At 36.5% G+C, this 27,983-nt stretch overlaps 1 protein-coding gene across 4 annotated transcripts in view; it reads left to right on the top strand.

Annotated features, from left to right (window-relative positions):
* SLC38A4 (solute carrier family 38 member 4) overlaps positions 1-27,737 on the top strand; it is a 64,582-nt gene extending 36,845 nt beyond the window's left edge. For 3 of the 4 annotated variants that reach the window (XM_063672690.1, XM_054444562.2, XM_054444561.2), the window contains exons 3-16: positions 3,635-3,725; positions 4,232-4,347; positions 7,128-7,201; positions 7,673-7,765; positions 12,317-12,398; positions 12,485-12,567; positions 12,678-12,736; positions 13,570-13,845; positions 13,978-14,057; positions 15,389-15,489; positions 17,223-17,347; positions 23,077-23,221; positions 24,096-24,193; positions 25,701-27,737. In XM_063672690.1, coding sequence (XP_063528760.1) covers positions 3,635-3,725; positions 4,232-4,347; positions 7,128-7,201; positions 7,673-7,765; positions 12,317-12,398; positions 12,485-12,567; positions 12,678-12,736; positions 13,570-13,845; positions 13,978-14,057; positions 15,389-15,489; positions 17,223-17,347; positions 23,077-23,221; positions 24,096-24,193; positions 25,701-25,802 — 1,525 coding nt within the window. In that variant the 3' untranslated portion in view covers positions 25,803-27,737. Of the gene's footprint in view, positions 1-3,634; positions 3,726-4,231; positions 4,348-7,127; positions 7,202-7,672; positions 7,766-12,316; positions 12,399-12,484; positions 12,568-12,677; positions 12,737-13,569; positions 13,846-13,977; positions 14,058-15,388; positions 15,490-17,222; positions 17,348-19,184; positions 22,094-23,076; positions 23,222-24,095; positions 24,194-25,700 lie in introns of those variants that run through there. The other variant, XM_063672691.1, reaches the window with a different exon arrangement.
* The last annotated feature ends 246 nt before the right edge of the window (positions 27,738-27,983 follow it).

Here is a 27,983-nt window from a genome sequence, read left to right as displayed (position 1 = left end):
TTCAAATACACCTACTTTTCTGTACCCATTCTACTGCGGTCTTACCTTAGGCCTACATTAAATGTGAGACAGGGAGAGAGCCCTGATTTGTCTCCCTGTCTTACATTTCGCTCTGTCTAGCCCTCTACACTTCTGCAAGAGTAATCTCTTACAATTGCAAACTGAATCAATTTCCATCCTTAGATAAAGCCCTTCTGCACCTCTCCAATAGCCATAAGAGAAAGTAGATTACACACTGCTGGGCATGTAAGGTCCTTTGTGATCTGTTCTTGACCTGCCGCTCCTGTCCTGTTTTTTGCCCTCTCCCTATTTGTTACTTGTTGCCTTCACTCATTCTGCTCCAACTGCCTGGAATCAGTCACCTGCTCCCCCTTTCTCCATGTTGACACCTCTCATCCTTCAACAATCAGCTCAATGTCAGGTCTCCTATGCAGCCTTTTCCAAATTACTCTACTCCCCCACGTAGAAGTGACTGCCTCTCCTTTGTGTACCCTCTCCCTGTTCAGATGTTAATTATGCCACTACTACAGGCTAATGGCCTCTGTGGTCCCACCACCTGCCACATTGTCTGGTGCATAGTAAGTGCACAATAGTTATTTGATAAGTCAATTGATTTCCCACAAAATGTTATATCAAATTGTACATGATTTAAGATGCTCAGAAGGGAATTTTTGACCAAATCTGGGCCTGAAATAGAGAATATTGTGCTCAAACAAAGACTTCTCATTTTATTCACAACACCCAGGAAAATCCATCAGGAGAAAGCACTGTTCTTCCTTCAAGTAGCTCAGTGCAATGAACTTTAGGGATGTCGGACTAGAGAGGCCACTGAGATGTAAATTACGACATTTTCTAAATTAGGTGACCCTTGAGGAAACACTAGGGTGGTAGAAGACAGGGCTTTGGAGTCTGCAGAGTAGTTGCCTGACTTTAGAGAAGCTGTTTGTCCTCTTTGAGCTTCAGTGGAAAATGTAAAATGGCAAACCAACAGCTGCTTTTCAAGGATGAGATGGGTGCCCAGAATATAGATGACATTCCATACTTTTTTATTACTTCTCTTTCACTGCATTACCCTTAGTAAATTGATTCAAACCTGAAGATGCTTGTTTCTGAAAGGGATGCACACAAATATGAGCTCTGCCGAGGTTGACAGAGTTAAAGGGGACACCCTCCTAAGAACTGTCATAGTGTCATTCCACTTGATCCTCAAAAGCCAGAATGGAAAGAGCATGAATGCTTTTGTTAAGCTTCATGCAATGTGTTCCGAACCACTCACAGTGACTTACCTTTTATCTCCTGGCTTAAACATAGGACATCATTTTGCAGTTTTTAAAATCAGTTTAAAGAGATGGATTTTATCTATGTGTGGTTTGGATTGAACCCTTAAATGTAAATTTTTGAGAAATTCAACATAATGTATTTATTTGTGATCATTATACTTGTGTTTTCAATACATGCTGGGTTTGGTATCAAAACATTTAACATACTGGGGACATTTCTCATCTATTTTATACAATCTTGGCATGTTAAATGACTACAACTCATCTCATGCCAAAATAAGAACATGCAAATGCCTCAAAGAAAGAAAATCTGTTTACTTTCAAATTCTCAATTTTAAAAACTACTATGGAATACAGATTTTAGTTTATTGATTAAAATAAAGAATAGAGTGTTGGACATTCCAGAGTTTAAATTCTGGGTGGCACTTTTGTTTTTATAGTCCTCAGGCCCATTTTAGGCTTCATTTTATCCTGTCATCTCAGTCTCCAACTCTGAACATTATGTACCAGTCTTCACATAGCAGGTACATTAATTACAGACCATTAATGTAAACCACAAAAGAGTGGTGGGCGGGGGGGTGGTGAATGGAAATTCAAGGAGGCAACAACTGAGGGCATTGTGCTTTCTATGAGAAATATGGGGAGAAGGCCAGGAAATGTTCTTAACTTGTGTACTCAGAGCTATTTATGCCTTGAGTTCTAGAAAAGCACATACAACTTTGTGGTTTTGTCTGCTGTTTCTATCTACATCTCATACTGTTTTCTATTCTCTAAAAGTAACCCTGCCATCCTCTTTTCTCTCCAGGTTATTTTCAGGATTAGCTTCTGTTATAAAAAATAGCTTGTACAGATCTCCTACAATAATTATTTTCTATTTTATTTCTAAGGTTTATTTATTTATTTATTGAGACAGAGTTTCACTCTTGTGGCCCATGCTGGAGTGCAATGGTGCGATCTCGGCTCACTGCAACCTCTGCCTCCCAGGTTCAAGCGATTCTCCTGCTTCAGCCTCCTGAGCAGCTGGGATTACAGGCGCCTGCCACCACACTTGGCTAACTTTTTGTATTTCTAGTAGAGACAAAATTTCACCATGTTGGCCAGGCTGGTCTCGAACTCCTGACCTCAGGTTATCCACCCACCTAGGCCCCCCAAAATGCTGGGATTACAGGCGTGAGCCACTGTGCCTGGCCTCTAGGATTATATTAATAGAACAATCTTTAATTATTTTATCTTTCTTTTCATGTAGGAAATGTCCTAAAATTTTCAACCCATCAGTTTGAAAGCATTTTTAAAATCATACATAGTTGAGCATTTTATATAAAAACAACTAAAAAGTCTGTGACATTTTGCAGTATAAAAATGCAATGGCAGCAGCAGGCCTTATTAATTGAGCCTCTTGGAAATGTGGCTGGTCCTATGTCCATATCCTCAAAGGCCCTGGCATATAACTGCAGGAGCTGACCAGCACAGCTCTATGACCAAGTTGTACATCTTCTAGCCTGTGTCCAAGAAAACCAGAATCACAATGCTCTACGGATAGTGACATCTTAAAGTTTTCTTTCCCTCCCAACTCTTTTGCCAATTCATTGAATTGCTTTAATAATTTCCTTAGTTTCATTCATTATCTGTTAATAATCCATGTACATTTTGAGAGTAATTAAAACACATATGCACACACAGGAACAACCAACACAACACAGAGCTACCACTGAATTACTTTCCAATAAGAGATATATGTATAAATGATTATACCAAAAAAAAAAAAAAGGAAAATACCAGCTACAGGGCCCTGCCTGGGACTGCTTGATGCCAGGGGGAGAATGGGGTCTCTCCCCCTGGGTATGGGTGGGTATGAGCCTGCTGCTTCACCTTTCTGAGCCACAGTTCCCTATAGGGATATTTTGAGCATCAGATGAGATAAGGATCACAGTGCCTAGGCATTTAATAAATATTTGTTGAATTAATAAAATCATCTGATTATGGTATGGTAGTAGTTCAGAAAACTCTGTCATAACCCTGTACTCTTTCTTTGGAAGGGCTCCAAATGGGAACACAATTAGTTGTAGTCTCTTGCATAGCTAATGTGAGAAAGAGGAAATGTGGTATAAACAATTTTTTAACTAAAAATAATATTTCCTTCCTTCATAACATCCTTCTTCCATCCCAAAGTATAGTTGTAAATGGAGCTCAGTTGTTGGTCTAGAATGACCGTTAGTGTGAAGGAGGAAAAGAAAATTGGGGTGTCTTATTTCCGCTCCTCTGATTCAGTTACTTAGATCACCTGAAACATACATATGATTCAGAGCATATATTTAGATGTTTTCACTTTTTTATTTGTGTGTGTGTGTGTTCAGTCAATTTGCTAACGAAGACGCTGAAAGTCAGAAATTCCTGACAAATGGATTTTTGGGGAAAAAGAAGCTGGCAGATTATGGTGATGAACATGTAAGTGAATCTATGCTTTCAGGCAATAAACGGGACTGAGGATGTCTGATCTACCTAGGTCTCTGTGGGAAAACAATGTGACTGAAATTTTCCAAGCCTTGATCAGCACATTCTGTGTTTATTCAGGCTCTTACTGGAATAAGGGCTTGTTTTTTCCTGTTCGCCATATGGCTGCATAAATCATTTATGAAATTTATGTGTTTTGGGGGGAAATCATTCTAACCCAAAGGTAATCTGCAATCATACATGTTTTCTCTTCTTTATGTGACTCCCCTTGTAATTGTTTTTTTTTGTATTTTTACTGAGGCCTCTGCTGAAACCAAGCACTGCATTCCGTTGAAAATTACATGCTTTTATTGATGTTGAGTAATGGCTTTACTCACTGTAATTTTATCTTAGTCTTCAATTTTGGACTGTAATCTGCAGATAATGTGAGAATAAGGATAACCCCTAAAGGTATGCCCTTTGGCAAATGTTTGCTTATAATACATCCCTTCTTCTTCAAGCATCCCGGAACCACTTCCTTTGGAATGTCTTCATTTAACCTGAGTAATGCCATCATGGGCAGTGGGATCCTGGGCTTGTCCTATGCCATGGCCAACACAGGGATCATACTTTTTATGTAAGTGAATGTATATGTCTACATTTGGTGTTGAAGTCCATGCATACCTGGTGGCTTTTTCAATTAACAATCTCAAGTTTGATCTTTATGAACGTGAAGGATCTGAGAAAGTATTAAAGAATTCCTCTGGCTTTTAGATAGAACTGCAACCTGAGGAAAAACTCAAAGGAGGCTAATCATGGCACTTGGTCACCCAACCATCCCTAACCCAACGGCAGAAAGTGTATGTGCTCAATCAACCAAAGTGCTGGGGCAGCGTAGCCAGAAATTTTGTTATTCAGTAAATACTTGAAATAATTTGGTGTTTAGCAACCAAAAAGATCTTTCCCAGAAGCAAATCTGATTTTATCTCATTCTTAGGAAAGAAGCAACCAAGCCTAAGAGTCCTGCATGCGCTTGCCTACCTTATGTCCCATTCCCTGTGCCCTTGTGCGACAGATACACTGGGCACAATAGTCTTCTCTCCATCCCATGAAGATGCTACATTCCCTCTCACCACTGGACCTTTGCACGTGGTCTTGGAACCCTCTTCTCTACCTTCTTCATCTAGTTAACTTCTCGTATGTCAGTTCAGTCTCACCTGAATACTGCCCGCCCTGATCTCCACGACTGGGGCAAATCACCTTATCATAACACTCACCACAGTTTTAATGTTTTAGTGTCATTTGTCTGATTCATTTGGTTAATATCTGTCTCCCTTGCTGGACTATAAGCTCTAGAAAGTTGATCCCATGTCTGTTTTTACTCACCAATGTCTCTACCTCCAAACCTAGAGCAGTGCCCGGTACAGGCAATATTTGTTGAGTGACCAAACCTTATTCCTAAACCTACACACTTTCACCAAACTTGTTCAAATGCTGCCTAAGGGTAGCAGCATCTGATAGTTGACTTGTAGGGTGGATACTGCACTGTCTATGACAGACAACAACAGACGTTTATGTGCATCATGTACAGCCTGGTATTTTCCAAGATATAGTTGGCAGCAGTGGAATTCTTCACAAGAATAAAGTCTGATGTTAGGCACCACTGTGGACACAGATCCTAATCCCAAATGCAATGCTAGAGAGTTAAATAACTGTCTAAGAATGCAACATTTATATCACAAATATGTGCTGTTTATGTTCTGAATATCACATATGATTAGTAATCACACAGCTATTTGAGGGCTAAGGATGAGGACTATAAATATTTATATTGTGTTAGTGCTTTGATTGAACTGTTTTATGTATAATATTCTTTAGCTGAATGGGTTTTTATATCAACTTTACTTTTATATAAGCCATGTTTTGAAATAAACTAGGATTTCAATAATCTGAATTTTAATAGCTATGTATGTAGTCATATATTTGTATGCTTTTGTAATGTGCATTACCTCGAAGACAAAAAAGCTGCCTCTCCTTATTAAATATACATACCATTAAAATGGATTAGGAAGTTACAGATCGCTGATGAATAGAAATAGGAAAAACTTCCCCCAATCCCACAGTCATAGATCGTCTTCATGAGAGAAGAATATTCACTTTTTTAAAATGAGGACCTCATTTTTGGCTTATAAACACTTAGCAGATTAATTTGGTCAGAACAATTAAATCACTAAACATCATGGGGTGTGTTTTGTGTGTCTAAGTAGCACAGACTGGATTAAGCTATTTCTCTTAATTTATAGCAAGTGACACAGTATTTTATTGGTTTTACTCTTAGTATTTTCTGCCAGAGAAAGTACATGTTTAGAATACAGGGAATGCTCATTATTTTTCCAGGGAACAAAATTATATAATCTGAATTACATTATTCCTTAAAAACAGTTAAGCTCATAAGGCATATGGAAAAATATAGGAATAAGTCATTGGTTAGACAGTTCCGGCAGACATACTTTATGGAAAATAAGAGTGCAATATAGTTACAGGGGTTATAAAATTTATAATTCATGGTCCAAATGTACATTTGTAGCATTGATTTCATTGTGAATTACCAAAGGATTAGATCAATTGTGGGGAAAGTGTATCTTTTTAAAAATAAACAAAGATAAAGATTTTTTTTCTGAATTCCAGGTAAAAGTTAGCATTGCTCCTCCATTTATTACGTAGATGCTTCTATCAATTCTTATTTTTGTGCTCCAAATCTTGGATTTGGAAAAATACCAATTGGTATAAACATAAAGAAACCATACATGCATGTGGGGGTCCTAACACCAGAAATTACTCTGAATGCAAAGAAAAAAAAAAAGGAATTTTCCTGCCCCATCCTTAGCTTTCTCTATTATATATGCAACTGCCTGCCCCTCTAGCTTACAAAGTACTTTGTTATCTAATGCACAGGATCAGCAGTAATGCACCTCAGACTGCAGGCTTTGGCCTTTGGATTCCTAGATTTCAGATTAAGGTTCAGTCAGGCTATTGAATAGCCCTTCAATTCTAAGTGCTGATGTGAATATCATGCAAATATGATGTACATATTCCCATGTGCTGAGTAAGTAGATGTAGCATTTGCTAATGTTGCTATACACTTAGCATCTAAGTTATGAACCAGATTCTACAACTGGGTAACATTAAAAAAAAGTTAGGGACTTCAGGTATGTGAAATATAGCAAATTCTATTTCTATGACTTTAAAGGGTATGTGCAGAGTTCTGAACAGAATTTCTCAGCCTCCCCCAAATCCACATACTTTTGGAAAGTTGATGATTGAAAAGATTAATGTGATCCTTTATTGTAACATCTAACATAATTACATTTTATTTATTGTAGAAACTTTATTACCTACTCTCTCTTCCCTTTGCAGAATCATGCTGCTTGCCGTGGCAATATTATCACTGTATTCAGTTCACCTTTTGTTAAAAACAGCCAAGGAAGGAGGTATGCTACCACTTGAGTCCAACACATTCTATTTTAATTCTCATAAAAGAGTATTTCAGTCTGTTGCTTCATAACCTTAGGATGATTATAGTCAGTTTCACATTTCATTTTCTTCTGAGCCCAGTGACACGATCCCTCAGTGTTTATAGTTGCTTGGGCAAGAGAGAGGCAGGAGTGAAAGTCAACTGGCTCAGGTTCAAGACAAATAGAAAAAAAGAAATTTCTGATATATGATAGAAATAACTGTTTTGACTTGCTATATGCAGCTAAAATAAATAAAGCCATTGATTCTTGTTTGGAGAACATTTTGATACATTGCTTATTGGTTTTTTGAAGTTGCATCTTTTGGGCTTATAATTTCTATATGATGTTTATTTACATGTTTGAGACTCCAGCATGGAATTATATGACAAAAATATTTTAGTCATTAAAGCAATCTCTTTAAAAAGGCTATTTTATCTTTGATTGTAGGGTCTTTGATTTATGAAAAATTAGGAGAAAAGGCATTTGGATGGCCAGGAAAAATTGGAGCTTTTATTTCCATTACAATGCAGAACATTGGAGGTAAGGGGATATACTTTTCAATGGATCATGTAAACTTTCTGTGGCATGTTCAATAAATAAGAAAACTTATGGCAATGAACAGGCACTTTAGATACAGAAAAATTGCTACTTATAGTTCTTAAATTTTAAAACGATAGTTTCTTAAATAGGTTTGTGTCCTGCTTTAATTAAAAACAGCAATATCTAAGAATGAAATAACATATAAAACCCTGCCAATTGAATTCTAGAATTAAAATATAAAATAAAAGCTTTCTTGATTTTTAATGTTGTTACAGCATGAATTATTACTCTTAAAAATTGAAGAATTTGTGCTTATATCTGTCTTTGCCAAAACAGTTGACGTTTTCTCTGTGTGACTGAGTTCGTTTTACAAAACTGAAAAGTGGGTGTCTAGGGGAACATAGCCAAATGCTGTGGTCCTTGAAACGCAGCCTGCACTGAGCCAACCCACTAGACAGTGTCTCTAGAAGTTTACTAAGGCAAAAGTCTGGCTAGGCATCAAATGCACTCTAAACCCCGGTTTGTTGATTCTATGAATTCTTATAATTCCCACTGAATTATCATTTCCAGTGTAGGACCTAGAAATATACATATTTTTAACAATGTTCTCTCGTTGGTGTGTTTGCCCACCAGACTCATACCGTTTCTGTTGTGTCTTTGGCCCTCAGAAGGCATCCAAACCCATGTTTCAGGTGTCCTGCCGGCTGCTTCCTGGCACATGGTCCCAGCCGTCTCCCCACATAGTGACACTTACTCCCTTACCTCCTACCCAGTCCCTAAACCTGCTATTCTATTTCTCTGATCTTTCTTTTCTCAGTGAATACCACCAGCAGTCATCCAGTTTCTGAGAGCAGAAATCTGGATGTCAGCGTAAACGTTTCCTTTTCCCCAACTCTGCATGTCCAATCAAATGGCAAATTCTGTTCATTTGATCTCTTACTTATCTCTTGAACCTCTCCTCTCCGTCCGTCCTCATGACGGACCACAGATGATCACCTTTTATAGCTCGGACTATTGCAGTAGTCTTCTAACTGGTCTTCCTGGCTTGAGTTTCCCCTGCTCCCAGATAAACTCTAATTTGTTCTCCAGATAAACTTTCTCAAATTTAAGTCTGTTTCTACTTTTGTCATGCATAAAATTCTTCAGCATGCCCTCATTATTTTCAAGGTAAAACTAAAACTCATTGGACTGACACAGGATCTTCGTCTAGTTCTTCTGCTCAATCTTTCTAAACCTTTCCTAGCAATGCCCATATCTATCTATCTATCTATCATATATCTATCTATCTATCTATCTATCTATCTACCTATCATCTATCTATCTATCTATCTATCTATCTATCTATCTATCTATCTATCTATCTATTTATCCATCATCTATACCCTACATGTCCTGCGTCAAACCATAACAAATTATATTTATTCCCCTAACAGTACTATTTGAATATTTTTAAAAATCATCCATGCCTTCTTTTCACAGGCTATTTTCTCACCTTGAATGTCTCTCAAAGTCCTCCAACCCTAACACACACACACACACACACACACACACACACACACACACACATTTTCTCTCTCACTCTGCTCACCTGGTCTATTGCTTCTCTAGACTGGTAAATAGTAGTTCCTCTGGGCTCTCATGGTCCTGTTTGTATCTGGTATATTACTGCTTTCTAAAGGATATTTTAAAACACTTGAGTAGAGAATAAGCTTTTGGAGTCTGATGGACCTGAATTTGAGTCTGTTTCTGTCACTATCTGTGAACTTGGGAAGATCACTTTACTCCTTTGTCTAATTTTTTCATGTATAAAAATTACCTTAAAAGGCCATTGTGAGGATGAAATAAGGTAACATATGGCACATAATAAGTGTTCTGTATATGCTTCTCTCCTCCCTGGTTCTCTGCTTCCATATCCATGTCTCTGGAGTTGCCTGAATTATTTTTTACATAGGCATTTAAAAAATTATAAAACAAATATATGATGATTGTGAAAAACTAAAACACTACATAAATATATAAATTACCAAGAAAAGTTTATGTCAGTCATCCTCAGAAATAACTACTCATAGGTTTTCCCCTATGCCTAATTCAACAAATACATTGAATATTGTTAGTATTGGATCATCTTATGATACCGATTTTCAGCTTTCTTTTTAAATTTAACAATATGGCTTGAATATATTTGCATGTTATTCTTTTTAATGATTTTTGAGGTTTCCATTACACAAATGTGCCATCATTGGTTTACAGTATACTTATTGATGAACAGTTGGATTGTTTCTAATTTTTCACTGTTATAAAAATGCTGCAATAAATACACTTGCACAGAGATCTTGCAAACAGGCAACCCATTTTAATAAATAAATTCACTGGACTTATCGAGGATTTCTGGAATGCAGAAATTTCTTTAGTCATCTATCTAACTATACTCACCTTGATAATGGATAGTTGGTAAGCAGATAAATAAAATTCAGCCATATCTTAATGATTTGTGTTAAAAATTTTTTTATATGTTAAGACTACAATCTTGGGTAGAATTTGACAGTAATATCAGAATTGTCTCATTCATTTTACTGGTTTGGAGCCATATGCATATTAGCCACCCAAATCCCAACAAATAGACCACTTTACATTTGCTTCAAACTCTCAGCCTTATTAAGGTTTAAAGTATCGAGCATTTCGTAGGATTGCCTTATAGTTGGTCTAATTTAACAACTGAAGTAACCAGGCATAAGCATAATTAACCCTGAACTCAACAAGTTGAGTGGCAGCACCTCAGCTGTGGTTCAAAGCATAGCCACTTCTATGCTTCTAAATAATGGAATAAACTATAAAGCGGTCTCTCAGTCAAGCCTCACACATGTAAGAGGTGTGACTTTAAGGGAGTAAGATGAAATGTCATAACATCACCCCAGAAATACTGCTTTCGCTTTGGTTACTTTATTTGATTAGTTGATATTTGGCATAAGAGAAATCACTTGTATTTCTCTATTTAACAACTCTACATTTAGAACATTTAATTTTCTTAATCCCCTAAAAAATTAACATTTACTGCAGATGTTTTCACATTAACAGATTAATGTCTGGATCACTCTGAATTTTTGAAGACCAAACATGTTGACATCACTGACATCACTGAAAACCCGCAATTAATAGCTCTAACATTGAATGGTACCTCACCAAGCCAGCTAATCAGAAATATCTCCCGTGTTCATACTCTGTAAGATTTAGCTTTAGCCAAGGTCTTTGCAAAGATTAACCAAATAATGTGTACAGAAGATACATCCGCTATTGTAAAAATCATTTCACTTTGACAGTAGAGAAGAAGCACCAGCCCTTCTGTTTTAGATGCAGTCTGTCCTTTTAAAGCTGTGTGATTGTGGACATATCAACTTAACATCTTGGAGTTTTTATATGTTCATCAGTGGAATGAGAATAACAACATGTATCTTGTCATTTCACAGGGTTTTTCTGATGATCAAATGAAGTAATGTGCAGAACTAAACAATGTGGGGAATTATTATCATCACTGTCACTTTCATATGAAGTGAAGAAAATATTTCTAAACTCAGTAGTTTAATTTACAATTTAAGTATGTGTTTTAAAGTGCCTGTTAGCAAAAATTCACTAGAAGGATGTAGGACACACTTAGAGTTTTCATGTAAAATTTGTGAGTTCTAGTTTTAACTGAATCTTTTGGCCATGTGTCAACAAATTAACGTTATCCTTCACCAAATGGGTGGGCTTGAAAAAGGTGTGATGCATAAATATTTACAATTGTAGGCAAAATTGTAATGTTATGTATATGTATATATTCATTTTTTCAGGGAGATGGCTTGTAGATTTCATCAAGAAATCTTTCACAAGAGTAGATAATCACCATATATCACTTACCTAGATGCTCATGAAATTTTGCCACTTTACATAATTCCTTAGTTGGCCAAAAGGAGAGTAAGATGAAGAGGGGGAAAAAAAACCTTCTTTGACAAAGACGGAGAGAAGCTGTCATCTCTGGTATTCTTTTATCAATCCGGGAAGACTTTGATTCCGACAATAAGTGGTCTGAGACTTTGTGCGCTCCTCAGACAGATCCCAGAGGACTAGATTGGTGCCCATCTGCAGAAAACCAGAGGGGATGTATTGACTCTGCAGATCTGCCCTTTGGTTCTGCCATCTCTCAGTTGGCCCATGCCTTTTGTTGCCAGACTACTGCCCAAGTTATAGACACTAACACAGGCACACTGAGTATGGACTATGTTGATTTATAACTAATGAGGGCAGAACCTTAGAACTGCAGCTTCACTGTAAACTTTGGAGCAGGATTTAACACAGAATCAGCCCTTATACTGTTAACAAAGGTCCACCTGAAAGAGCTGGAGGGTCAAATGTCTATCTTGGAAGAGAATTTGGAAGCAGTGCCAAATACACAATGACTTTTTTTTTCCATTTGGGGAATTAGATGTTCATCTTACTTATCCCAAATGTCATAACTTGCTTGCATGTGACTTCAGTGCTGTTCACACCATTAAGCTGTCACATTTTCCATTTTAGCAATGTCAAGCTACCTCTTTATCATTAAATATGAACTACCTGAAGTAATCAGAGCATTCATGGGACTTGAAGAAAATACTGGGTATGTCTTATGTTCCCTCTGTGACATCAAGTGACTCATTCTGCTTGGTCTTTTCTGATTCTAATATCTTTGTCTCTCTCTTCTAGAGAATGGTACCTCAATGGCAACTACCTCATCGTATTTGTGTCTCTTGGAATTATTCTTCCACTTTCGCTCCTTAAAAATTTAGGTAAAGATATTTTCTAATTGGAAACATTTTTATTTTTATTTCACATTTAAATAGGTTAGCTAATTGTAGATGCCATATTCACCTTCCAAAATGCTTCTTCTAACTTCTAGGTTATCTTGGTTATACCAGTGGATTTTCTCTTACCTGCATGGTGTTTTTTGTTAGTGTGGTAAGTGATGTGATGACATGATCCTTGTAGGTTGGTTAGCATGTGTTTTTGTGCCTAAATTAGTGTCCTCATTTTGTTCAAGCACTTCACTAATATGAAATAGTTCTTGTATCACAAGTGATTTTCTTGTAGACTAATTTAGAACAAAAAAAGAGCAGCTACGATTTAAAGATAGTTGAGGTAGAACATCAAAGCTACTACTCACGGTTTGGCCTAGGCACACTGGTTATATATGGGGAAAAAAGGAAAACTTCAAGCAGGAACATGACAATAATCTGGCATTTAGAACAGTAGAGGAGAGTCCCAGAAGAGAAACAAGAAGGCTATAGCCATATTCACATGAATCAGCCATTCTCTCTTACACATTCCACCCATTAAGAGAGGACAAGCACAGTGGAATTAAAGAAGAAATCCTCCTCTCTAGGCCCCTGACAAAAGAGGGAATTTCTTGCACTATCATGAATGCCAAAATTTATAAAGCATTTCCCCAAAGAGGTAAAGGAGAAGGAAAAAAAGTTTTGAAGACCCATGTCACCTTAGTTTGAAGAAATAAGGAAATGATCATCTTTCTCATGGAAGGGCATGAAAAAGGGTAGGAAGGATTCATGCAAAATATTGTCCTGTTAACTCTAAGAGGCAGGGCTGCCAATCACAGCTCCAACTCTTCCCTTAGAACAGAGGCTAGAGGAAGTTTACTTTGTCCGTTGGTCTAAAAGGAATCCCTAACTGAGTTCCCTCACCCCTCACCCTGTAAGCCACACATATGGATTCTTATTTCATTGTTTTTTCTCAAAAAGCTAATTTTTTTTTTCTTTTTCAATGACTGAGTCTAGGTGATTTACAAGAAATTCCAAATACCCTGCCCTCTACCTGTTTTGGATCACAGTGTTGGAAATCTGTCATTCAACAACACGCTTCCAATGCATGTGGTAATGTTACCCAACAACTCTGAGAGTTCTGATGTGAACTTCATGATGGATTACACCCACCGCAATCCTGCAGGGCTGGATGAGAACAAGGCCAAGGGCTCCCTTCATGACAGTGGAGTAGAATATGAAGCTCATAGTGATGACAAGTGTCAACCCAAATACTTTGTATTCAACTCCCGGGTAAGTGAGAGGTCCAGGCTTTTAATGAGTACAGTTATGTGTTTTCTAAGTTTTTATTCAATAAACTGAGATGGCCTGAGATCACCATCTATATTGGAATGCTAAACACATGGTGTTGTCTTTGTTTTTCAGACGGCCTATGCAATTCCTATCCTAGCATTTGCTTTTGTATGCCACCCTGAGGTCCTTCCCATCTACAGTGAACTTAAAGAGTAAGGCAGTCATCATTTTAGCATTCTAATTTGCTTTGAAAATCTGTTCATATGTTCAAAGATTCTTTAAGAGGAAACACAGTTTATAGCTTCCTCTTCAGAGAAAATATGTACTCCATCCACTCCTCAGTAACATGCTTTAATCAGAAAGGTGGAAATTAGCCTACCACAGCACTACCCTATCTTCTTCTTTCTGTCCTTTCTCTCCACCATAATGGTTCAGGGGAGGGGTTCATGGCAGGTGGACAAGGAGTCGATGGTTGTAATAGTTTTGGCAGGTGTTGGGAATTTAAATTTGAATTTTGTTGGGAAGAAATGATGTCAGCTGGACTAGAAATGAAAACACCCATGACGACCAAAACTTATGGTTAGGGGCAGCCTCGATAAGTCACTGATGTCATTTATAGTCAGCACCTAACCCTTGTCTAAAACACATTCATTACAAGAGATGTATCAATATCTGTCCTTCGTTGTCTTATTTGTACAATAGAGTCACTGGCTAGAAAATCTTGTTTCTTCCAGCTGATGGTCTATGATTCATTTGTATTCTTTTCCCTTTGAAGTTGTTGATATTTGCTTGGGAACAAAGGATATGAACTCATTATAGCTGTTTTCCTCTTTCCTTTAAGGGAGGGTATTATATAATAATTATCAACTTCTTTAATCTAGACATCAGTAACCTCAGTCTTCATTCTCACAAAATAGCAAAACTTTCCCCATAAATTCTGATTTACCTCATAAAAAATTTCAGAACACTTTCAAGTATTTTGATGTCTTTGATTTACTTTGAAAATCATGTGTAGCAGTTACTCCAGAAGCCTGACAATTGATCTTTGGCAGCCAGGTTGCCTCTAGAATGGTTTCCAGAAGCTTTTCAGGTAACAATGTCAGGATTCCCGGTAGTCTGGACTCTTGGCAGTTGTACTTTCCTGACTCTAGTAGGTTCTTTTCCTCATCTAAAGTCATCTCATTATGAAATGCAAAAGCTTTCTATGTTAGGAGACTGTTTGATCTTTATGTTAATTATATTCTTATTCAGTGGGCAGGCTTACTGACCGACATGAAATAGACTGTTCCTCTTCTAGGGAAATGATTGTTTTAAGACTGAAGGGGTAGTGTTTAAGAAAAATGGAAATGAATCCACAACTTTTTGCTGGTTGTGAAATAATGAATGTCTCTAAGACAAATTTAAATCAGCTATAAGTTTATGCACTAAATATGTCTTCACGATGAGCAATATAGATAAAGTTTTTTAGTATTATTTTCATTTTGAAAAGTGATTTTTTTTTGTAAGTTTAAAAAACAAAGCTTGGTGTTCTTTCTTTTTCCAGTCGGTCCCGGAGAAAAATGCAAACAGTGTCAAATATTTCTATCACGGGGATGCTTGTCATGTACCTGCTTGCTGCCCTCTTTGGTTACCTAACCTTCTATGGTAGGTCACTCTGTGAAAGTCATTCTCTATATGCAAATCCTTGTTAGGCTGATCCTTGACCTGGGCAGGTATGATTTTTAAAAATTGCCTTCTATAAGCATGATCTACAGATGACACATATTCAATTAATATACTATTTTAGCTTTGTCACTTGACCTGAGGAAATGGGGTCTGATCCAGCCTGGCTAACAAGTTACAACAATTTGTGAATTAACACATTTTTTATAAAAGATATCCCTCAAACAAAATTATTTTCCTTTAGGGATAGATGATATTTCTTTGGCTAGACTCCATAGTCCAACTCGGGCTACAAGTGATGAGAATGAATCCACTTGCATGTGATAAAGCTCCTTTGATGGAATTATTAACTGCCACACAAATGGCAGGGAAACTGCCAGGTCCTCAAGTTTGAATTTGCCTCCTCTTTACCAGTCAAGTCAAATCTGGGAGCTTGGGACTTTAGGTAAAATTTCTGACATATCCCATTCTATTTTGTTATACTAAATGATTTCCTAAGAAAGAGGACATGACAGAATTTCCTTCAATCTAAGAATGCACTACCAAAAAAAAGTGACTATGACCACATTAGATTATGCCTGCAACATTTCCTCTCTGGGATCTTAACAGTTCACAAAGGGAGTAGGATTGTACTCCTTCCATGAAGTGTGGCCACATGAACAGATTTCATGGAATCACATATTGACCTGGTAGCATATGTTCACATGAATCAGTGTATCAATACAAATATATTTTTGTATAAACCTCCTTTTAAAGTTTTCAACTTAATTTTTTTTCTTACTGACTACGGAAATTGAATTGCATGTATGACAAATTGTGGAGGAAAAGATTCAGGAGTAGGCCACCATTTGCTTAGGTTTTCTTTCTATTTGACTAATATTTGACTATTAACCAAACATGTGCTTTAGATTGGACATTAACTTTTTGCTGGTTGTGAAATAATGAATGTCGAGGTCAATACTACTAAAGGTATTTTCACTCCTTTTTGTCTGATCTTGAGGTGAAAATCCAACTACGTTTGATTCCATAAATATTTTCATGTTATTTGTGTTTGGAATCCTGAATGAATGTGTTTTCAAGTAGGGCAGCATCTTTGTCTTAGAGTAGTACCCACTGGGAGACCCTCTAAAAATTATACTAATTTATCCCTGCATGTTACTTATACTTATTTTAATGAATTTCATATGACAAGCAAAAACTTGAAAGAGCCCAAAAATATCTGTTTTAGTGTGGTGATGGAGTCATAGTTGTTGAGCTTGAAAAAATGGTAGCAATCATTCATCCTAGAGTTTACACACTGGGTTTGTAACCTGCATCAGGAGTGGCTGCGCAGATAGGGGCAGGGGAGGTGGTAGGCTGGGAGAGACAAGATGTGGGGCTTGGGTCTCTCATCTCCTTCAACAAGAGCACCTTGGTCTCTGTCTGATTTGTAATTGCTTCTGTACAGCGGAGATAGATTTATCACAATGTAAATGAGCTTGAGAGGCTCTTTATTTTGTATTATAGCTTCTGCAACGTTATCAGCTTCAGGACCTCTTTGTTCATTTGAATGAAGGTTGCATGGCAAATGAGCTCAGAGGCAAGACCAGAGGTGCCTGGATTCCCAGACCTAGGTCTTTTCCTCTGTTCTGTGTTCTCTCTATAAAATGTTGCAATAAGTGACCTGTGCTGATTTGACAACACCAAGCGGGCTCATTCTCTTTTTCCTGTTGTAGGAGAAGTTGAAGATGAATTACTTCATGCCTACAGCAAAGTGTATACATTCGACATCCCTCTTCTCATGGTTCGCCTGGCAGTCCTTGTGGCAGTAACGCTAACTGTGCCCATTGTCCTCTTCCCAGTAAGTACATAAGACTTTGATGAAAGAAACCTACTTGACCCCATAAATTAATACATGTGTTCTACCTTCATTTTGATTTAATTATAGGGTGAGTTTGCAATTGCAATGCCTGAGGATATTATTATTTTCCTATAGCATTTTGAGCCACTTAAATTGGCCATTTAATGTGTAGATAGAGCAAGTAGTTTCAGGTGGTATTTTTATAGTGTAGGAAAAAAATCATAAAACTTATTTTTAAACTCAAATTTGAAGAGGAGCTGGAGCTTCTGTCTTGTGGATTAGTAAAACTGAGTAGGAGTTCATATAACTTTGGAATCTTGAAAGCCAAAACCATATTAACTTTCAAATCATATTAAATTTCATCACAGTTTTGAAGGCATTTCATTTTTTTCCAGTTTGTTGTGCTGCAATAATATACAAAAGTTGCCTTATTTAACCTGATGCCTTGAAGGCTAATGAAAAGGGGATTCATGTGAAGTAAATTATATAGCAGAAAAAATTTTTTCAAAAAACAGTTATGCTATCTATCACATATCTCTTTCACACATGGCCTCTGCCAGACTGACACCAGGTCACCCCTCCCTGGCATTTGTCATTGGCGTCAGTTTGTTCTGAGATCTCAGAGCAGAGCTGGTAGTGAAGATTTGGGCTGCATGAGTTAAAACCACCACCTAAGGATAAACACAGGTCTTCACCCTCCTGCCGTCTCCTCTTTCATAAACACTGAATTTACTCATTCATTTGAGGGGGAAAAAAATAAGTGACACAGTAACCAGCACTGTCCTGGACATAATGTTCCATACAGGGCTGGCATATGAAGACTATTTCTATAATGACACTGTGGTCACTTTAAATGCAGCTTGTATGCCAAAATATATTTTGGCACATTCCTTTTTCATGAGTGTATGAAATCAGATCCGTATTACTATGGTGGCTAATATTTTACTCTTAAATCATGTCTTGCCTCTAATATATCTGAAAGTATTTCAGATGATTATGACATACACATAGCTTTAGCCTAAAATCAGTTCCGTCTTGGGTACAAGACAGAAGACAACTATAAACAGAAGATATACGATAGGGTAAAATTGCCAGGCAAACAACTTCACTGAGAAAAGAATATCTGGAACCCTTCTTTTTATGTGTAAAAAAATCACTCAGTAAATTTTGGCACAGTGTAAGCATTCACATCATTGTAGAATCAAAGCATAAGAAATCTGTGATGTGCTTCTGTATTGCTTTATTCATATTCATATAGTGTTTTCAAGCCATGGTCTTAAGGGATTGCCAGAATTGGCCATCATCACACAGACAGCTGGTAACAAACAGTCCAACTAGTGCAACTCATAGCCCAATGCTGAGGGCTGCAATTATTGTCATGGGAAGTAAAAGTCATTTACTGATGAACATTTCACCTCAGCATGGAAAATCCAAATCTCCCCTTAGAAATTCTTACCCTATGTGAGAAATAAAGCACTGGTATAAATCTGACCATCAGGAACAGCAATAGTGTGTAAACATTAGATGCCATTAGAACCAAAATTGACCATAAGAACCAGAGTTCAGAAAAATGACTAACTGCTATCCTTCATTATGTATTTCCACTCAACATTAGCATTTATGAAACATTTTGCACATTATCCTGTCCTCACCCTTGCAATGTTACGTTTATATAATCTGTGTAAGTGCTCCACTGCCCCACAGAGTCATAAGTCCCTGGGACTTGGGGATGTGCACAGTGACTGGCACAGAGGGTGAGCTCCGTCATGCTTGGGAAGAAAAATGGTCTTCAAATGAATCTTGCCTTGTCTTGAAATGTATAAACTGCCTTTTCTAGCAAAAGCATAGACACTGTTTCCCTTGGTGACATGTGCCACGAATTCAGCTGGATTGAGGATCTGGGCTAAATGAACCATGGTGACAGAGAGTGGTCACTTCCGTGAGTGGATCTCAATCAAGTCCTCTGAAGCTAAATTCAATTTTTTTTTCTTTACTAAAATGATAAAATTTTAAAGAAAAAAATTTTTTTTCTTCACTAAAATGATAAAAGTTGTTATTGGTGCTTTTGCTTGTTTATTTCATATAACTTAGGGCTCAGATTTTCAATGTGTCAAATGCTGACTCACAGCGTGGTTCTCCTGACAGTTGATTTCATTTAAGGAACTCTTCACTAATAAGTTTATTTACTTGCCTTGATATCTCCACACATTAATAATAAAACTAATAAAACCTAATCTGAATTAAAATCTATCAGCTTTAGGCATTATTTTGTGTTCTCCTTCTTTCAACCTGGTAACTGGGCTCTCTTTCTTAGGAGCCTGAGAAGATATGACTGGGGTTTGTTTTTCTCTACTTCATTTATTATCTTTCTTTTTTCCAATCGGGTTAGTTTTTTCCTTCTTAGTAAAAGGTGCATAGTAACTGCTTGTAGTATTTGTTGAACAAGTGAATAAATGAAATGAATTAAGGTAGTGTTTTCACTAGCAGAACAACATTTCTTTCTCTCTTAGTAGTGGGTGGGGTATCAGTTATGGAATGGCACCTCCTTCCAGAGGACTGATCATGTCATTTTCAGGTTATGCTTCCCTTTATGCAGTAAAGTTCTCATATTTCCATAAAGAACAGGAAACCAAATAATCCTAATGGATATATCATGAACACACAGACACAAATTTCACCTGCCATGCCTTTGGAAAAAGATCCCTAGCTACTTGTGTTTCATCTTATAGTTAAAATCAGTCTTTTCACTTATGTTGCCTTCAGATCTCCTGTTTTGAAGTGTATGTAGACATCAACATAGAAATGCAGCATATATTGCTATCAACTTCAGTGGAACAGTGATTCATAGGTATTTCCAACATCCTTGCCTTAAGCAAACCTGCAAAATCAAAGTGTGAGCTACATCTAAACAATGGGAGAGGTTTTTTTTGTTTTGTTTTGTTTTTCTTTTTAAGAGTTAGAGCTAAGACTCTCACTTCCTCCTGTGCCTCCACATTTTTGACCTTCACATTGGGCCCCTGCATCAGAATACAGCACCCGCTAACAGGCTCCTGTTCAGGACTCTTTCTCTGGAAATAACAGATGTTGGCTCTAGAGCTGCATAGAACCTTAATGGAATCATTGTGGGTCAGAGGCCCTGGATGGTGCTGGGGACCTCCCTGACCCACAGCATCTGACCTACATTTCCAGGTTCTTAGCGACTTGTGTCAGTAAAGAAAAAGGCACATAGCTAAGTGGAAGAGCAGATGAGGCTTGGTGGGAATCAGTCAGTGGCCTGCCCTAGCAAAGGTAAACAGAACTGTTGGGGGCTTTTGGTCCTAGGCTGACTCCTCAGGGAAGCACTTTAACATGGAATGACCAGCAAGTTTCCTTCCTGATCTTTTCCACCACCACCACAAGCCTAGTACCTCCCTCCCTCTTTGCTCTGTTGCCCTCTTCAGGAATGCATTGGAAACCACCTTCAGTTCTGTTTGGAATTTTCCTATTCCTTATTCACAAAGAGGAAGAAGCTTTTGCGTTTACTCCAACCGTTCTACCTATTATTCCCATAAACTTTCTGTGATCTCATATCATTAGGCCAAATGTTAATCTTTCTGGGAGCCAGGAGACTGCTTTCACATTCAGAGGCCCTGGACATATAGGACTGCCTCTAACTCACTCTAACTCAGCTTATTGACTTGAATGCACCATTTTAACAAGCGACTAAAAAACAAACTGTGACTATTCTCTGAAAATGAACCTATATTTCATACTTGTTTATTCTGTTTAACACTGTGAAACAAATTAAGTCCTCAAGCACTATGTGTATATCATAAAAAGCTTATTTTTAAGCCTACTAATTGGACCAGTTTTGACAATATTGAATAAGCACTAATTGCAGATCATAATGTAGAATTATAGGCTGCTGAGGAAAACAATATCACACCATTTGCTTTCCTCAGTTTACTTTTCAGAATGAGTTTCATAATGTTCACTAATCCAATTTTTTAAATCCTTTACAAAGTTATTCTTAAACTATTTCCAGAGACTATCTGGTTTGTCATTCTAGAAATGAAATTGCCTTTTCAGCCTAAACAGATGGCCTTAATTTTTGGTGGAGTGTTATGAAAGGAATGTCACATGAGAAACTGCAAGCTATTTAGCTTGAATTTTTTGTCATTCATACATGTTTCAAAATATATTTTACATTTTCTCTCTTTTAAATGAGTTCCCATCTCTGCACCTTAAGTGACTTCAGAACTAAAATTTTAAAGTGAAAATCAATCACAGCATTTCCAAAAATGTGAACTCCTAGCTTAACTGAAGTATTCACTTATTGGAAAGCTGATAGAGTAATTCCACTAAGTACAAAAAGTGTCCTCTAAAAGATTCCAAAGATAAGAGTGTTTTCAACTTTGTCAAGCTGTACAAACACAAATGTCACTCCCTGCCTCTGCCCACAGGGATCTTTATCCAGTTACAACAGTGTAACTTGAGCAGCTGCTGCAAACTGAGGCTCTCTTGACCCTTCGCCTACTTATTTCAACTGCTAAAATAGGGCTGAAATCTGTCAAGGATCCTGAAGGGATACGATTCCTACTATTCAATTTAATTTAAGCTTTTATTCAGTGCCTGCTGTGTGCACAACACTAAGCTAGAAAGTCTGAGGAATGTTTAGATTATTAGGTCCTGTTCCTTGCCTTTCATGGATTTACAATCTATTGATAGGGAGAGCTAAAAAGGAGAGAAAGAGGAAGGAGCAAACACAAAAACGTCAAAATTTTAAAATACCATTTTAAAATTTTATTTTAAAATACCATTTTAAAATTTTATTTTAAAATACCATTTTAAAATTTTATTTTAAAATACCATTTTAAAATTTTATTTTAAAATGTTAAATACAATGCAAAATTAAGGAAAACCTAGATTCGTAAAAATTCCTTTCACAGTCTTGTGTAAATCAATTCAGTGCTTGCCCTTAATGTCTCATCCAGTCTGATGAGACATGTTTGGTGATCAACAAGGGTTTTACTGTGTTTCTTAATTACGTGTCTTACCTGTTATCTCTTTCTGACTGAGATTATTTTTAACAATAAATTCTGAAAACTAAGAAAGTGAACACATAAAATATTGTCTTATAAAATATGCCAAGGAAAAAATGACACTCTATCTCAAATATCAAAAGTTAGCATCAAGACTGTACAAGATGAATGTACAGTCATGTGTTGCTTAAAAATGTGGACATATTCTGAGAAATGCATCTTTAGGCAATTTTGTCATTGTGCAAACACCATAGATTGTACTTGCAGCCTAATTGGTGGAGCCTACTATACGCTAAGGCTATGTGGCATAGCCTAGTACTCCTAGGCTACAAACCTGTACAGCATGTTACTGTACTGAATAGTGGAGGTACTTGTAACACAATGGTAAGTATTTGTGTCTCCAAACACAGAAAAGGGCCGTAAAAATACAGTATTACAGCCTTAGGGTATCACTGTCTTATATGTGGTCTGTTGTTGACTGAAATGACTACACTTAATACCACTGAACTGTACACTTAAAAATGGTTAAGATGGTAAATTCTATGTTATGTATGTTTTCTAATAATAAAAAAATTGAAAAAAGCATCAAGATCTTTTCTGGGAAAGAAGAAAAAGAAAGAAAATGCATTAGAGTGATGAGAATATTTGGAGTAATAGATAAAGTCAAAAACAAAGAAATGATGTTGCCTTTGAACTTTCTTGTTTAAGATTCGTACATCAGTGACCACACTGTTATTTCCCAAAAGACCCTTCAGCTGGATACGACATTTCCTGATTGCAGCTGTGCTTATTGCACTTAATAATGTTCTGGTCATCCTTGTGCCAACTATAAAATACATCTTTGGATTTATAGGTGAGTTTCAGAAAGGCTTCAATTTGGTCAACCCAAACTCACACCTCATTAAATGGTGGACAGGGAACCAGTGCTGGGTCATCCAGATCCCCGTCTTTCTCAGGCTCATGGATTCCCTTTATCCCTGCGAGGCTCTGGTGATTGAGCTGGTCACTTTCTCTTCCTCCTAACTGACACTGGGAGCGACCTTATAGGTCATTTAGTCAAGCTGCTTTTTCTGACAGATGAGGAAACTGACCCGCATAAAAGTCAAGTCATATACCTTGGGGTGGACCCAGGATTTGGACTTAGGTATTAGCTCTGCCATCAGGAAAAGAGAAAGATAGATTTTAACTACCAGAAGCTCTCTGATATTATGAGTATCAGCTTAACATTGATAGGTATCTTCAAAGGAATAGGAGGTTGATTATATAAAGTGTAGTATTAGTATTTCCCATAACTGAATGGTCTATTAATTTTCATTCTACTCATTGAGGGGTTACTTAAACTTTAAACACAATCTAAAACTTTAAAAGAACCATGTGTAGGTCACTTGCAAAGTAAGAGGTGGATAGGGTGTGTCATGAGTTCAGCCACCTTATTATGTATTTATATTACTAATCCCCTGTAAATTTGTGTTAAATTCAGCCTTTTGTTGCTTATTATATGTTGCATATACTTATGCAGCTTTGATGTTAGGTACATTTTAATTATCTCTATAAACATATCTTCTATGAATAAATAACCAAGATGAGCTTATGTGACTTAAGTGTGTGTTTTTAGTGCTAAGTATAGGATAGCTTTATATTTGGTTTATTTAAAGTATGTGCTGGCATCTCCTTTGCTAAGACCTGCTGGGTAAGACACTGACCTTGCCCTGTGTTTGTCTTCTCAGGGGCTTCTTCTGCTACTATGCTGATTTTTATTCTTCCAGCAGTTTTTTATCTTAAACTTGTCAAGAAAGAACCTTTTAGGTCACCCCAAAAGGTCGGGGTAAGTAAACCTTGCAATTTCCCCCATTATTAGTTGTTCTTCCAACTACTTAGAATAAACTAGAAAATACACATAGTTCAGAAAAATGAATCAATGTACAAGAACCAAAAATCAAAAATGGGCTAGAACTTTCTGGTAGCAGAGAAAGGGGACATATTTCTGAAACTCAAATGATTCTACTTCAAATATCAAATATCCTGTGTTGAGTCTGTCATACACGTCAAATAGTAGTAGCCTTTCCCACAGGCACATATGCCTCAGGCACATAGCAGTGCCCAATACCAAGCTGCTGTTGTACTATCTATGGAAAATCATGCAAGAAGGAATTAGGCTCCCTAGCGGTGTTATGGAATAATTTAAATATTTTGGTCATGGTTGTTAGGTTTACAAAGCCAAAGGAAAGATGTTGCTTTTGTTTTCCCCTCCGTAGTACCTGTTGTCCCTGGTGTGGACTAAGATCCAGAACGGAACCATTCATCGTTCTGTTAACCTCTTTAGATACAAAATACAGTCTTATTAAAGTAGGGAGTATATATTTCTTTTCCATAAGACTACTATAGAAACAAATGCTAGAAATAATTGTTTTTCCAATAAGGAAATATTATCTTTCACTCCTTAATAAAGTCATGTTAAGGCTTGAAAAGAATATTTCTTACTGAATTACTCTGAATTTTTACCTTGAAGTCATTTATCTTTGGGATGTTTTGGGGACTTCAGGATAATTTGGTATCAAAAGGTCCACCCAGCAGCTTGCCCCCAAATTTTAACTCTATGTAGTCCATCTTGCTTGGATTTTTACAGCAGTGTGAACTTGGCAAATTACTTCTCCTGTTTGTGACCTATTTTCAGTTTGACCAATTGTGAAATGAGTACCATTATCTCCTAGACCCATTCTAGTGAAAAATTTTTAGTTGCTGCTTTCTTATATGTAGGATTAGGAGGTTTAAGTATGTGATAAAAGGTAAGGCCTCTTCCAGTGTTAAAATGCTGAAGTATTTTATATGTAGTTATGTACATATATCCTTATATATGTGTGTGTATATTATATGTATGCACACACACACGCACACATATATACACTTTTTGTTGCAACATCTATTAAGCTTTTGGTTTTGTTTGCTTTATAAAATTAGAATCATATCATATATGCTATTCTTTTATAACCTGCTCTTTTTCACCTAAAAGATTGTAAGCATTCTCTAGATTATTGAATCTTTTTCTGTCCCTTGATTTTTAATAATCACAGGGTAGTCCATCATCTTGATGTACTAAATCAATTAACTATTACTCCATTGTTGAACCTATAGGTTTTATCTCTCCACTGTATTCCTCTTCTTTCTTAACCTAGGATTCTAAATTGACTGATAGGTTAGGCCTGGGCATCTGAGGTATTGAGAATAATATGGCTCAATATATAGATCAGATTGCCATATTACGTAAACAACTAAAAAACAAATTGTACTAAGTGTGGTTTCTGTGTTCCTAACAAAGTCTCTCTGAATTACAGGCTTTAATTTTCCTTGTGGTTGGAATCATCTTCATGATTGGAAGCATGGCACTCATTATAATTGACTGGATTTATGATCCTCCAAATTCCAAGCATCACTAACACAAGGAAAAATACTTTCTTTTTCTATTGGAAATGGTTGCAAGTTATACTCCAAAAGACATTTGAATTATCTTGACTGGAATGTTATTCATAGGAAATAACAGGAAGATTCCAAAGACGTTTACCAGTAATATCACCAGGCACCTGCAGAAGAGGAAAATCACTGTTTTTGTCAAGGATGGTTGTGTATGTGTTTAAAATAAAACCTGTGGTGCACATTTCTACCCCGGTTTTACTAGAGCAGTGTGAGATGATGAAGGTGTGTTTTTGCTGCTCTACGAGCAGAATAAGGGTAACTGCATGTAACAATCATCAGATAGTACTCTTTCCCCTGCCATCTCCTCATCCTGCACCTCCTAAAAAAGTACCAAACATTTGCATTCTCAGAACATCAAACAAAAATGCCCTGGTGGCAAAGCTATCACCATTTAATGCCTTCTCTCAGTCTTGCACCAAAGTCTCTGGTCTGTTTACTAACAGAGGCAAAAGGCATGTCTTAGGAACTGTTTCTGTTTCTGTAAGGTACATGAATGGTCAAACACCAGTCTAGAGCATCTTATTGTCAACAGCAAAATAATATTTTGCCCACCATGTTTGTGACATTGAGTTGTGACTTCTATATTCAATAGATTTTTGTAAATGTTAAAACATCTATATTTAAATGTTAAAACACTAAATATAGAGAGGGGCTTTATTTCAATCGTAGAGCAACAAAAATAATGCTTATAGCTAAACTGCCTGTTCTAGAAAGCATCTGCTTTTTCGTGTTATTCCTAAATCCTCTTGTCATACTTTTGTCATTGAACAATGCTCTCCCTCTCGTCTTCCATCCTCATTCAGAATTTTTAGAAGACCACAGTCGTGGAGATACACTACCCAGTATTGTTTGATACATTTTTATTTGATAAACATTCAGTGCAGGAAACTGTGATTTGCTATATGTTTATGTATATAATCTTATTCTGTAGTCATCAGAATGTTAATGTATGGTACATTTGATTTTTATTTTTTACATGTGTAGTTTTCTTTCTTCACAGTCAAAGCATTTATGTTATTGGGGGTGGGGGCAGGGAATTAAGTTGGTGGGCTCGAAAATCCATTCATATGTATCTGTCTACAAATGTCTGGGGATAATTTAAACTTGAAACCTAAGTTATATATAGTTCGGCAATGCTCTTCTTCAATATTTACAATAATAGGATGATCTACAAGAAAATAAGTTTCTTTTTGCAAATTATTATCAATACTAAAGTTGTTCTTTTAATTTAGCATATCTAAAATAGGATTTAGTTCAGTTTAGCTCACACAGGTGTTTGCTGACATTCATTGGCCATTTAATACAGTGTTGAGTGGTTCTCCATAAAAGTATAAGTGCTAACACTACAAAGAATGCACACAATCATTCTTGCTCACTTCTATAATAAACTTACATAAAATGGATTTAAAAATTCCTACTCACAGCCTAAAACTTCTGGAGTTAACTACCTTTTTCTCAAATCATAGTAAGAACACTTGTGTATTTTATATTTTAGTAAAGCCAATTATGAAATACAAGTATCATACACGTACTTTGGGCTACTATTATTTGAAAAAAATCTGCCAAATAGCATCTTTAAGATATATTTACATTTTCACTCATCCAAAGAGTATACAAAAATAAAAACTGGAAAAAGGTATCTTCTGAATGTTCAAGAGCATCCTATAGTGCCAAATAATAAAGCACCATTTTTTTCTTCATAACTGGGATTAAAATTCATATATACTGCAGGGCAGGCATACATATGATAGCTTGTGCTGATTAATTTAAACCCATTTGTAAACAGATGAAAATTTTATTTTCTTATTTCATTTATAAGATGGCTCAATGTATTGGGAGGCTTCTTTTTTATTACAGAAAGTGTATATTGGTATATAATAAATGAACTTTTCAAATGACTGTGATGTGATTTTTGATCTATTGTTAAATAATGTTGTGTTATTTGTACATGAAACAAAATTTAAAATCCAAATACTGTCTTTCTTATATTGGTACATGTTCCATTTTCATTGTTACCTTTGACACATAACTAACATCTATAGCCAACATCATGAAAATAATTGCCATCTTATTTTGGCAAAGTAGTTACTTAATCCTAAATTATTAAGATGATTATAATTTTGGCATCACATATATACCACCTA

Source organism: Pongo pygmaeus, chromosome 10 (assembly GCF_028885625.2).
Source record: "Pongo pygmaeus isolate AG05252 chromosome 10, NHGRI_mPonPyg2-v2.0_pri, whole genome shotgun sequence".
In the NCBI taxonomy this organism is placed as follows: domain Eukaryota; kingdom Metazoa; phylum Chordata; class Mammalia; order Primates; family Hominidae; genus Pongo; species Pongo pygmaeus.
Note: the sequence above shows the minus strand (reverse complement) of the source record. Positions and strands in the feature narration are given on the sequence as shown.